Below are 13,379 nucleotides of genomic sequence, written 5' to 3'. Positions count from 1 at the left end.
CTTCTCATTTAAACTCAAAATGAGCACATCAAATCCACAAAGCCTTTTATAAAAATCCCTTCAAGCTTTTAACAGTAACAAAAACACTCATGAATACTGACTTCTACACATTCTCAACCAAAACATCCCAATTTGCCTTGGTGCTTCTCTCCTCCAACCCTCAACCATTATATGCTTTCTAGGAACTATAATTACATGTTTAAAGTAAAGTTGATACTAAATTATCCCTCTGTAATTAACCTGTTTCTCATCCTCCTTTTTCTTCCTCACTACATTTCCCTCAAGATTCCTTCTAGAAATTTCTTCTAAAACCAGAAAGGAGAGAAATTCATACTAACAACCTATTGCTACTATTGTTGCCCTTTTCTCACAAACAAAACTACATTCTTGTGCTGTATTAAATTATTTTCTGAACTTAGAATCAGAAGATAAGCAAACAGTCATAATTCTTTGATGTGAAATAGAAGGCTTAAAAAAAAATCATCTGGTCATTGATTTCTGTTATTAACTAGAGATGTACTGGGACTGAAATATAATAAAAACCATGCAATTTTGTGTAAAAAAATTTTATATAGGAATTTAAAATATTTAAATTGATAACTAATAGACAAAATTAGAAAAACTATCATAGTATAAATAGTATAGTGAGCTTTGTCTGATTGTTTATGTAAGGAATTATGCTATCTAGTTTCTCATTTAAAATAGAGACTAACTCATAGTCTGAATTTGAATTTCTATTAAGTTGCCACAGTGGCAATTAGGAACTGTTAAATCTGTTTTCTGTATTCATTTTAAAGATTTATTAAATACCTTATAAAAACTATCATATTATTTCCAGCTTTAAAGTTCACCTTTGGTTGGTAAAAGATAAAAGTACAAGTTAAGTTCTGTACCAAAAGGATAAAGCCATGGCACTGAGTTTTTGAAAACCATCAGCTGGGGGAAATAGAAGATTTCTATTCCATTCCTGTTCCATCACTCTGATAGTGACACTTAACTTATTTTAATGCTTGTGTTCCTTACACATAAACTCACTGAATTAAAACAGATAGTATCTGAAATCTTTCTCAGAAACAAAAATACGTAGTCTTTTAAAAAGTGTACACAGATTACATAAAACAGACAGATTGTTTTTACCATAGTGAATTTGTGTTTTCAACATTTATATAAACGGGCTCATCTCCCTGACTTATGGAGATGTCTGTCATCTACCTGGATACACCTGCTGGCTCCTACTACAGCCAAATACAAGCTTAAGGAAATGCAGAATTCCTGTGACTCACAATCTTTCATATGGGCTGTAAGTGTGCCAACTTGGGTGATTTTTCCTTTTGTTTTGTTTTTAAAGAACTATTTGGTAACAGCCTACAGAAACACCAGCTGTCCTCATTTCACCAATGGGTTGTATTCAAATTCAGTTGTAAGCCAGTTATGTGGGATTCGGAGAACAGTCTTATTTCCAGTGCCAGTTCAGTCTACTAAGCTTAGCATTTATTAGCAGTATTAAATATTCTTTATATTATGTTCAATCCCTAGATACTACTGTGTATACAGAATACATAGCAATACCCTATCAAAGCTGAAGATCTGATGAAAGGGAAAAAACCCTCCTCATATCTCTAAGCCTCTGATGGTGGTTTCAGTGGGACACAGCTGGGGTGAGCGATGAACCATACCATGAGACAGGCATGGCGCAGTGAAGAGTATGAAGAACTGTCACTTCAGATTTTGTGAGAGGCCAAATGCCACAAAAATCAGCATTTGTGCATTAAAGACACTGACTTGGTGATTCAGATTTGGTGATGAAGAATGTAAAGGTAAACTTCAATGACTGGAGTCATTATTTAAATATGCGACTTTAAAATTATACTCACATATTTTTAAAATACAGTATTTAAAATCTTAAAGGTTCTCATTACAAGAAAAAAAACATGACTAGATAGACTTCTTGTGGTGATCACTGCACAACAGACACATATCCTGAATCGTTATGCTGTATCCATGAAACTACTAAAATGGTTCCCAGGTGGCACTCGTGGTGAAGAATCCACCTGCCAATGCAGCGGACCTAAGAGACTTGGGCTCGACCCCTGGGTCAGAAAGATCCCCTAGAGGAGGAAATGGCAACCTACTCCAGCATTCACGCCTGGAAAATTCCATGGACAGGAGAACCTGGTGGGCTACAGTCCACGGGGTCACAAGAGTCGAACATGACTGAAGTGACTTAGCATGCACTAAAATGCTGTATGTCAACTATTTCTTAAATAAAAAACAAAAACAAAAACCAGAATATTTAAAGAAATCATTTGGGTAACTCCTCCCTTTCTTAGAATCTCCTCAGTAATTAGAGTGAATTCCAAATTAACATGTTTCATTATACAATAAGGCCTCTTGTTGTGTCACATACACCCTAAACTTACCAGCTAAACATTGAACTCTAGAAACAGGGATCAATATGGCCTAATGCCATCACTCAGATGCATGCCAAACTAATGATTCTACACAAAGTGTACCCTAGCATCTTTCTCAATAAATCTCAAGTTTCTTAAGACTCTCTTTTCATTAAGTAATTGGTCTTCAAACAAGAGTATGATAAGGCTTCCTCCCAACCTTAGACTTACAGAGATACAACTTTTTTCACAACAAATCCTGAGCAAAGACTGTCCTATACCAATAGGCCTCTAACAGAGGCCTAAGACATCACCAATGCCAAAACTATATACTAGGAATCATCCGAAACCTTACCTACCAACCACCAATGCATCTTTCCCTCTCACTCCTGAGTAACCAAAGACCAATAATAAGGGTCACCTATTAAATCAACTCAGCTCATCACTCACTCGGTGCTCTGTACTCTGTCCTTCTCCAGTTTACTGGCTTCACTGTAACCCAAACTCTGCAGTCCACAACTGAATTATATTTCTTTTCCCCTTTCTGTGTATCCCCCAACCTGGTTAAACTTCTCCTAAGATTCCCTGGTGGCTCAGGCAGTAAAGTATCTGCCTACAATGTGGGAGACCCAGGTTCGATTCCTGGGTCGGGAAGATCCCCTGGAGAAGGCAATGACACCCCACTCCAGTACTCTTGCCTGGAAAATCCCATGGATGGAGGAGCCTGGTGGGCTACAGTCCATGGGGTCGCAAAGAGTCAGACACGACTGAGCAACTTCACTTTCACTTTCAAGATGTATTTAGCCACTCAATCTAGAACCTGAGGGTCAATCTAAATTACTCTTCCTTCATATCCTTTAAACAAACGTTATGGATGCTTTTAATAGTCCCTTCACTATTATCACAGTCTCTAGTTTCTACCCAACCCAATTCTACACTCGGTCAAGGTTCTAAATACAATTCTAAAACAGAAAATTTTATGTCACTCTACTAAAACGTCTTTGGCCACCCAACGGTCAAAATGAGAGAAGTGCCAACAGCTATGGCCAGCCTCTCCAGTCTTGTCCCCTGACATTTCTACACTTGGCTTCATTTCCACACTTGGCCCCTTCCCTACCACTCCTTCCAATCGAAACCCGTACTTTAACACATACAAGCTATGGACACTTAATTCTCAGTTACTGCTGGAACCATTTTCCATTCTGCTCCTCATTCACTTGGTTCACTTCTATTCTAAGAAAATTCCCCTGTCTTTCTACCCCACTTCAGGCTGAGTTAAACTCTTCTCTCTGCGCTTCAGTAGCTCCCTACCTGCCATAGTTTTGTACCCTGAGTTTTTCCCTACTAAATAATGGGGAGATAATTCTGTTACTATAGTTTAAACCCAGTTGCTACTACAAAAAGATATGTATTTAAAAATTAAAGTCATAACTTTTCATTAGAATACAGAACTGGAACAGTATCTTCACTGGGTCTTTAAGAACATTTTTAAGTCCCTGAAACAACATAGTAGGAGATGAGTGTCCTTCTCAGTAAACTGTCGTCAGCCTCTACTATTAATTTGTAAAAATCTTTACAGACATTTTTAATTTTTCTGCAATTTGTGTTGCTTTGGTTATAATTTTTGATTAATGTACTGGCTAAAGATTTTTTTGCAGCACTTATGTCTTAGGCGTATTCTTAAATATCCTTTGATTATAGCAGGATACCATGAGAAACTTTTTTTTTTAGGTAATGAACCTTATGTTTCTTAATTGTGACAGTGGTTATGATATGATTCTAAGCATGCTTCACAACTCACAGAACTGTACACCAAGAAGTGAAAATTCTACTGTATATAAAATCAATATAATTAAAAATAAACTTTAAAATATAAAAAAAATACATATATACCCTAACAAAACCTTCAAATTAAAAAAACAATGAGCCTAGGTACTAAATAAACAGGGAAAAGAAAACTGAGACTATTTCCTATTATATTTATTACTACTTCCATTACTATTTCCTATTATGTGTACGTATTACATTATCTTATTTAATTCAACTCTCATTTTACAAAACATAAGGAAACTAAGGCCAGAGAGGCTAAATAAGGTTGAAGGTTACCCCCTTCTGTATGCCATGTGTGACAGCCAGACTCCAACTCCTCTAGAAAGCCACAAATTCCATGCTCTTCTCACTATAAAATGATGTTAAGTATTATGAAAACCTAGGAACACCTAATTGAAAAGAAGAGCTATGAAAGGACTTACCTTTTAAAAAAATTATTGGCAAGATCAAATAACTATGCATTAAATTGTATACACATTAATGTTTATGAATATTCAAAGACATTAAATATTAAAATGAAATACCACTGAAGTTAAAACATTAAATCAAATGCTTTAAGTAATCCAATAAGAGTAATTTCTTTTTAAATCTATGTTCAAACTGCTTAATATAAGTAATTAGTTTATACATATACTACCTTCTTTTGAGCAGCTTCCTTCTTTTTCTTGTCGTCTTTTTTCTTTTTCTTTTCTTCCATCAACTGTTCTTCTTCTTGCACTAAATCCCTGAACCACACAGTTGCAATTAACTTTCCCAAAATGAATGAATAACAGTAATGTTGCATATAGATTCATATTCACTCTTATTAGAAGATATGGCAAATTATTCATTTATCATTCATTAATATAAAACACAACTTAAAACCTTAATCTAAGTATACAGCCACTGAACAGTACTTTTCTTTAGTAAGTCACAAGCAGTAGAGCTTTAATGTTATAGTAAGGAAGATAACTTAAAGTTAGCAAATTTTACATTGGCAGACAAACAACTCCCTCCAATTCTAGAAATGTAAACAACATCTCAGGAGCAGAGTTATCTTATTTCAGTAGCTCATGGCAATGCCTGGAACCACCCATCCACCCAACCCTCTCCAGACCAGTATCTGGCATATTTTCAGCTTTCCTTGCTCTAAAAACTTGATACATATTTTCCCCCCAAACTTTCAACTTTTTATTTTCTATTGGGGTAGAGCCAGTTAACAATGCTGTGATAGTCTCAGGTGAACAGTGAAGGAACTCAGCCATACACATACACGTATCCATCCTCCCCCAAACTCCCCTCCACCATCCAGGCTGCCACATGACCTTGAGCAGAGTTCCATGTGCTATACAGTAGGTCCTTGTTCGTTACCTATTTTGAATACAGCAATGTGTGCATGACTTTCCCAAACTGCTAACCATCCCTTCCCCTCTGGCAACCATAAGTTGTAAGTCTGTGAGTCGCTTTCTGTTTTCATACCTTTTTTTAGAACACAACTTATTCATAAAAAGATGACTTGTATTTTAGCATTATACTAACTTCATATCCTATAGACATTCAAAACTATTCTATCAACACTTGGGAAACAATCCATAATGCACTAATATAAGTTCGTTTCAGTTCTTAAAATCAGAAATGTTCAAATTTGGCAAAAGAACTTCCGGCTCAGGATTTCAAGATGAATGGGCAAATGTGTTTGTCTCCTCCTTTCTGCTCTCACCCACCAAAATGATAGGGGAAAAGGTACTAAATCTATTCACAGCTGATGAATGAACAAGAGCAAAGGAAGCTACAACCTAAGAATAAACACAGAGAATGTGTTTAAACACATAGATGGCTGCATGTGCCACCCTCTGGTGCCGCTCCAGAGAGGCTCCAAGACCAGAGCTGGCTCAGCACTCACAGGCAGAGTAAGGACTGCCTAGGGAGCAGAAAGGCCCCACCCACTCAACACTGCCCCCCAGGGTGCGCTCCCGGACGGCTACACGGCCGCAGGGAGCAAATGCATTCAAATGCAGCCTGTAACCAAAAACACCCACTGAAGCAAAGCCCGACCGTCAACACCCTTCATACACACGGGGCTCCCCATCAACACTCCTCCAGCCCTTTCAATGTAGGGGGCTACTGGGTAATGAAATCTACACAAAATTGGAGGAAACATACTCGTCACCTACGTTAATTACTCTAGAATCTAATCTTCATTCGTAATATCAATGGACAACCAAAAATCACAAGACATCTGAAGAAAATCAACACACAAAGGAAAAGTACCTAATTCTGCCCTTGAGGAAGATTTCCAGAGGGGTCATTATCAATACCAGGCAGAGATGGTTCAAGAAACAGGAACTAGACACTTGGAAAACTGTAAAATAATTCATTAAGGCTGGAATGCATATGGCAGTGGGGATGCAGTAGAAGATATAATGAGAAAGCACAGACAAATACATAAGAAACTAGAAGGGCTGCTACAGGTACACTCACACTGAGATTACCCAAAACTTAAGCTGGCTCTGTTGACGGAAGAAATTGAGGAGCTGTAGGGAGACGGTGAAAAACGAAGAGTGACATTATGTAAAACTGATGATAATCTAGTAAAGCTAAGCTTACAGCTGCTAAAATCAGAAGCTGGGAGAAGAGGGTGATAACTGTTGCTGTCTTTCATTCCATTTTGTTCAAAGTAGCACTGTCTTGTGGCTGATCAAGCCAAGTGTAACCATGATTCACTCGCTAGCATTCTGGGTCAGGGAGGCAGTGAAAGCGAGCAAGCTTGCACACTATAATCCTAGAAGTCAAGGCCTGAGATAGCTACAGCATAAGAGGAAAAAAAGCATTTTAGTAAACACAGGCAAATAAATTACATCATTGTTATGTTACTCAACCACAGCTGTTTACTAGCTCTACAGACTTAAAACTCTTTCAGCACTAAGAAGAAACGGGATAAATTACCAAGTGCATCAGTTTCATCACCTTTTTATCAGGTTTCAGTGAAGAATGCTTTCTTAACACATTTGAGTAAGCACTCAAATGCCTAGTTAGGAACCCTCTCACCAATTCTCAGTGAAAGACTGTATTCATTCAACTTTTAAGATATTTAGGGTCACTTATGCAGAAACATCAGGAATCATTAGCATTTGCTCTTTGTGTTTGCCTGTGAATTGTAGACAAGTCCTTATTCTGTAATTTTACTCTATGGGATGTTCCTTTACTATTTACCTAGAATTTCTTTCATCCATCTCAAACTTCATTTTGAAGACCTTTGGACATTAGCAAGTATTTTGCTGACCAAAAATGACCTTTTTAGTACTTAAAAGATGCACCATTTTTCCTCATGAGACTATTACAGTATCAGTAGACACCCAAAGCCTAAGAGAAACAAAAGCTCTCTTCAAAACTGTCATTACAACAAACCCTACTTTCCCCACATCTCCTTCAGAAAGGCAACTGGAAAAAATACACACACACACGCCCACAACCACCTGTGCCCAAAGACTGACTTCCAGAATTTAAATGCTAACAGAAATTCATTCAAAATATTTCAGTCTATCGTTTACCTTATCTATCAAAAGGAGTAAGAGTTGATGGATTTGATAGGTCTACATTGTCCATATTTGATATGAGCTCCACAAAGAGAACAATCTAGTTAGCAAAATCATTCTCCCCTTAAAAGTTAGCAGCAGGACATCTCAAAACGCAAGTTCTGGGTCTAGAAATGAGAACAAACCTGAGTCATTAGAACATTACAGTGACTATGCTGGGCACATTATGGATATTTTCCCATTTGTCACTTTTTAAAAAATGTTAGGGACAGATTGCCCTCATATAGATGAAGAAACTGAAGCTCAGAAAGGTTAAGGGACTTGTCCAAGGTCACACAGCTAGTATGGAGTGGAGTCAGGATTCCAATCTAGGTTCTCAAAGCCATGGTCTTCCCTTTCCCCTACACCCTAATACTTCTCAAAGTCAAGGACCAACTCTCTTTTCAGAAGCAACAGAGAATAAAACCTTTTCTTTTAAATGGGTTAAGTGAGACATCTTCTTACTTTTTTCTTCAGACTCTGTGCATACACAATTCTTTTATTTCCCTCCACCTTTTGTAAGAACACTTGAAATAGAATGTATTGGGTTGGCCAAAAAGTTCCTTCAGTTTTTAAGTAAAAGACACATTTTTCATTTCACCAAGAATTTTACTGACCAGTGTATTTACCATTTTGTTCCACTACCTTCTGCCATTTTTCAAGGCAACTTCATAATCCCATCTTCCCAAAACTTTTCTTCTTTTTGAGCAAAGAACTGTTCTAGGTGCCTTTTACAGTCTTCCAGGGAAGTGAAATTTTTTTCATAAAGAGAATTTTGTAAAGACCAAAATAAAAGGAACCTGAAGATGCAATGTCTGGTGAACATGGCGGATGAGTCAGAACTTTCCAGCCAAGTTGTACCTGGTAATCAAAGAAACATGTGGTCTTGTGTTACCCTAATGGAAGATTATGAGTCTTCTGTTGACTAATTCTGCACACTTTTTGTCAAAAGCTCCTTTCAGTTAGTCTAACTGGGAGCAGTTAGGCTTCCCTGGCGGCTCAGAGACAAAAAATATGCAGGTTTGATCTGGGTTGGAAAGATTCCCTGAAGGAAATGACAACCAGCTCCAGTATTCTTGCCTGGAAGATCCCATGGACAGGACAGAGGAACCTGGTCGGCAACCATCCATGAAGTTGCAAGAGAGACATGACTCAATGACTAAAACAACAACTGGGAGCAGCACCTGTTGGAATTAATTGCTTGGTTTTCCCAAAGGAGCTCATAATAGAGGACTCCTTTCCAATCCCACCATAAACAAATCACCTTCTCTGGATGAAGACCAGCCTTTGGTGTGGCTGGTGGTGTTTCATTTTGCTTACCCAATGATCTCTTCCATTCCACATTATTGTACAGTATTCACTTTTCATCGCCCACCATAATTTCTTTTAAAAACAGGACATTTTCATTACATCTAAGTAGAGAACTGCACGCAGAAACATGGTCAAGGTTTTTTTTTTTGCTTAACTTGTGTAGAATCTAAACATCAAAGTGATTAACACAGTCAAGGTGGTGTGAATGATTTTCAACGCTTGATTTGGATATTTTGAGTACACTGGTTATCTCCCACATGGCATAGCATTGATTGTTCTCAAGGTCTTGATTTGATCACTATCAACTTCAACCAGTACTGGAGGGTGGAGCAGCATCCAGTGACAAATTTCCAGCATGAGAAACTTTACAGACCACTCTTGATACATTAGATCAACCACAGCACCTTCTCCATGCACTGCACAAACCTTTTTCGCATTTCAGTTTTTTACCTTTCTTGAAATAATAAACTATAATATGCTAAAAGCATTGCATTTTTCTTCCATCTTCAATATTAAAATGGCTACACAAAACTCACCAACGTTGGTAAGTCTTTCTTTTTTTAAATGCACACTGATAGGACAGCTGTCATAACAGACTCTTACAAAACTATTTCCAATGAAGTTAAAGACAACTTAAGAACTACTAGAACCACTGTATAGGAAACTGAAGGAAATTTCTGGCCAACCCCATACTACAGGAGATTCAAAGTACTGGAGCTCCAAACACCATGCGAGTATAATCAGGAGTAAGAACAGCAAGAGAGTCAATGACAAAGACTGAACAGCCACCGGTTTTAACAAGAGGGGACCAAGCACTGGTGATACTTAGGACAGCAATTCTAGTATTTTTTATTTTGTGAATGTTTGTGGGAGGGCAATGTGGGATAAACAACTAGTGAAGAGCTAAAATGTCCATGTTTGAGGAGTTCAAGTTTTTTTTTGAGAGAGAGAAACATGAAGGCAGCTAAAAAGCTTTCAGAAGTGAGCAATAATGCTTGTCCAAAAAAAAAAGAAAAAAAAACACTCATGAAAAATTAAAGGTGCCTGACAGTACAAGAGAGGCTATGTATTCATATCCGCCTGCATGTGTATAAAATGACTCTAAAAGAGCAGTAACTGGGGGAGGGGGCAGAAGGAACTAGGCACATGGGGGAAGGCAGAGCTCAACGTATAAACCTTTCCATTCAATTTAAGTTTCTCAGCCATGTGAGTAAGTATTCAAAAACTTAAATATTAAAAGTTTTCCAGTATTAATATTAAATTTCAATATTTAAAAGTAAAAGGCTGTTCTCTGTTTCTGGTTTGCTGGGAGGTCCAGTCATGAGTGCATGCTATATTCTGTTAAAATTCTTTTCTGTCTCTACTGAAATGGTTATAGAATTTCTGACTTTTGATCACTGGTATGATTAACTCTGTTGACGGATTTTCTAGTACTGAACCAAGCTTTTGTGTTTCCTAGTATAAAGCCAACTCAATACTTTTTTCCCAAAATAAATTGCTGGGTTTTCTTTCTAATAAAGGCAAAAAAACTATACTAATTTCATTGGTAAAAATGATCAGGGGTAATAATATTTAATGCTGGCAAAAATGAAAAATTAAGAGGCTCTCTCTTATATTAATGGCAGAAATTACTATAACCTTTTGCAGAGTACTGTGGAAACAGTTTGGAGTTACACATAATCTGGGACTTCCCCAATGGTCCTTCCAGTGGTTAAGAATTCGAGCTTTCACTGCAGGAGGCACGGTTCAATCCCCAGTTGGGGAAGTAAGATCTTCCATGCCACAGGGTGCAGCCAATAAACAAATAAAGTTACACAGAATCTAACCAGCCATCCCATGCTTCAGAATGTATCTTACAGTAATAAGGCACTAGTACACAAGGCCATATGCATATGAGCGGAAAACTGAAATGTCCATCAGTAAAGAAATAATAGCACAGCACATTGCACTAAAAATAAGTTGACCTGTTTGTTGATTTGATGGAATGTCCCTAACATTGTTAAATGGAAAAAAGCAATTTGTAAAACTGTGAACAGTGTTAGCTCATTTTTGTTAAAAGTTGTCTCTTTTTGTATACCCTCCTGAACTAGGAACATCAGAGGAACCTCACAACTGAACCAACTATTTACAGGAACTGTTTTTTAAAAAGAAAACCCCTATTTAAAATATTATGGTAAACATGCACTATTTTTGTAAATTAGTACCAAAAATGAATGCTTTTAAAACCACCATGTCTAGGATTTGCTTTCACTACTCTAGGCTGCACTCCATCCTCCCAAAAACAGGAAAAGAGAAAAAAATGAAACAAGATTGACAAAATGTTGACAACTGCGGAAACTGGGTAATGGGTACAGAAAGCTCTTTATTCTGTTCTATTTTTGTGTATGTTTGAAAATTTCCATAATAAAAGACAAAAACAATCACAAGTCTCCACTCAAATGAGTAAGGCAGCAAGGTGCGAGATTAGAGACAGATAAAAGGAGATGAGCCTGTGAACCAAGAATCTTGGGAAGACAAAGGGCAAGACAAGTGTCCTTAATGGCAGCAAGTCTGGGATCCAGAAGGCCCTTCCTGGACCTGCTCTTCCCGATTCTTCATTGTCAGCTTTCCCTTCATTCCCAACATGAATATCATTCAAAGCAATCACTTCCAAAGGATACTCCTGTAAACTGCTGTTGGACATGAACTAGCAAGGACCTCTGATGAACAACTTGGAGGTATCTGTTAACAGTTAATTTTTAAATGTCACTAATCAATTTCAATCGAAGCCTCTACAAAAGAAAATGTACAAAAATAGATAGATACTGCAAAATAATAGACTAAAAACCAATCAACAGGGCAAAGTTAAACCATAATATACTCACACCTTGAAATATTACACACTAATTAGTTTGTTTTTTTTTTTAAAGGAGGGGAGTTACAGATTTCCATGGTGTGCAGGAAAAAGTTCTTATTAGCATAGCAGGTTGAGACCACGATCCTGAGAAAGGACTGCAAGACTGGCCCCTGACTGGGGTCAAGGTACTTGATCTCAGGGAGGGTCCCACCAATCCCAAATTAATATACAAGCAACATAGGCTTGCTAAAAGCCTACTCTGTTTTGGCGGTTGGGAATTTTGGTACATATTAGGCAGAAGGTACCTACATTGTTGTGCAGTATTGTTGCTCAGTCATCAGTCGTGTCTGACTCTTTGCAACCCAATGGACTTTTTTTAGGGGCTGGCTGTACATGGTAACTACACAATCAGCCCCTAAAAAACAAACAAACAAACAAACAAACAAAACCCCTCTGCACTGAAATTCTAATGAGCTTTCCTGGTAGACACTTAAGACATGTTGTCATAATTTGATGCTAGAGAAATTAAGCACATTCTGTGTGACATCACAGGGACAGAAATCTTGGAAGCCGGCTCCTACTTCCTCCAGATTTTGACCATCGTGCCTTTTCCCTTTACGGATTTTGTTTTTTATACTTTCATTCTTATGATTCACAGCCATAAGAATGACTATATGCTGAATCCTGTGAGCCTTCCTAGTGTATTCTTAAAACTGAAGGTGACATTGGGGACCCCCCAACAAACATGGCTTTATAAGAGAAGATCTCTAAGACACACTGCTGAGCTGAAAAAAAAGGTCAAGGTCCAGTTCAGTGTATATCATTTGTTAGAAAATAAAAAAGAAAATCCCATTTTTAAAAGTGCATATCCACAACATAGCAAAGAAGCAGACCCTCAAGGTACCTGGATGATCTGACTCACTGCATCCAAAATTATTTAATAACAACCCACACAATGTTTAATCAATAAATCAGTCAGGATGTGCTTGGGGATTCCTATAAGTCAAGCAGTCTGCTTTGTACTAGGAGAACTCTAGTAGAATTCATTGTTTTAAACTATAATTTTGTAGGAACAACAAATGAACATGCCTGAAATATGGAAACAAGAAATCGTGAAATTTCTGGTAGAGGCTATAAGCAAGTTTAGGAAAACAAGACATACGTATGAGCTGTTACAGCTAAGGAAAGCTTCAGGGAGAAGTAAGAAGTTGATCTGGGACTTAGAAAAGAGTCAGGATTTCTACAGAGACAGAGAGGGGCTTTCTCAGGCAAGCAGCACAAAACGGCATGAACACAGCGAAGCACGGAGACCCACCAGCGAGGCAGTGTCTGGAGCCGGTGCTGACTGGGACAGAAAAAGGGAGAAAAAGCGCGGGGGAGAAGCAGGACACAAACCTGCAGACAGGGTGAGAAGCCTGCGGCAGTGATCCACGTGGAGTGCAGCGTCCCGAACCCTGA

At 37.9% G+C, this 13,379-nt stretch overlaps 1 protein-coding gene across 7 annotated transcripts in view; it reads right to left on the bottom strand.

Moving 5' to 3' along the window:
• TNRC6A (trinucleotide repeat containing adaptor 6A) overlaps positions 1-13,379 on the bottom strand; it is a 216,217-nt gene that overhangs the window by 66,456 nt on the left and 136,382 nt on the right. For 6 of the 7 annotated variants that reach the window (XM_065924516.1, XM_065924519.1, XM_065924518.1 and 3 more), the window contains exon 3: positions 4,858-4,945. The exons of the other annotated variant lie outside the window; for it this stretch is intronic. In XM_065924516.1, the coding sequence (XP_065780588.1) occupies positions 4,858-4,945 (88 nt within the window). The remainder of the gene's footprint in view (positions 1-4,857; positions 4,946-13,379) is intronic. 7 annotated transcript variants of the gene reach the window in all.

Source organism: Muntiacus reevesi, chromosome 2 (assembly GCF_963930625.1).
Source record: "Muntiacus reevesi chromosome 2, mMunRee1.1, whole genome shotgun sequence".
Classification (NCBI taxonomy): domain Eukaryota; kingdom Metazoa; phylum Chordata; class Mammalia; order Artiodactyla; family Cervidae; genus Muntiacus; species Muntiacus reevesi.
This window is presented reverse-complemented; position numbering and strand designations above follow the sequence as displayed.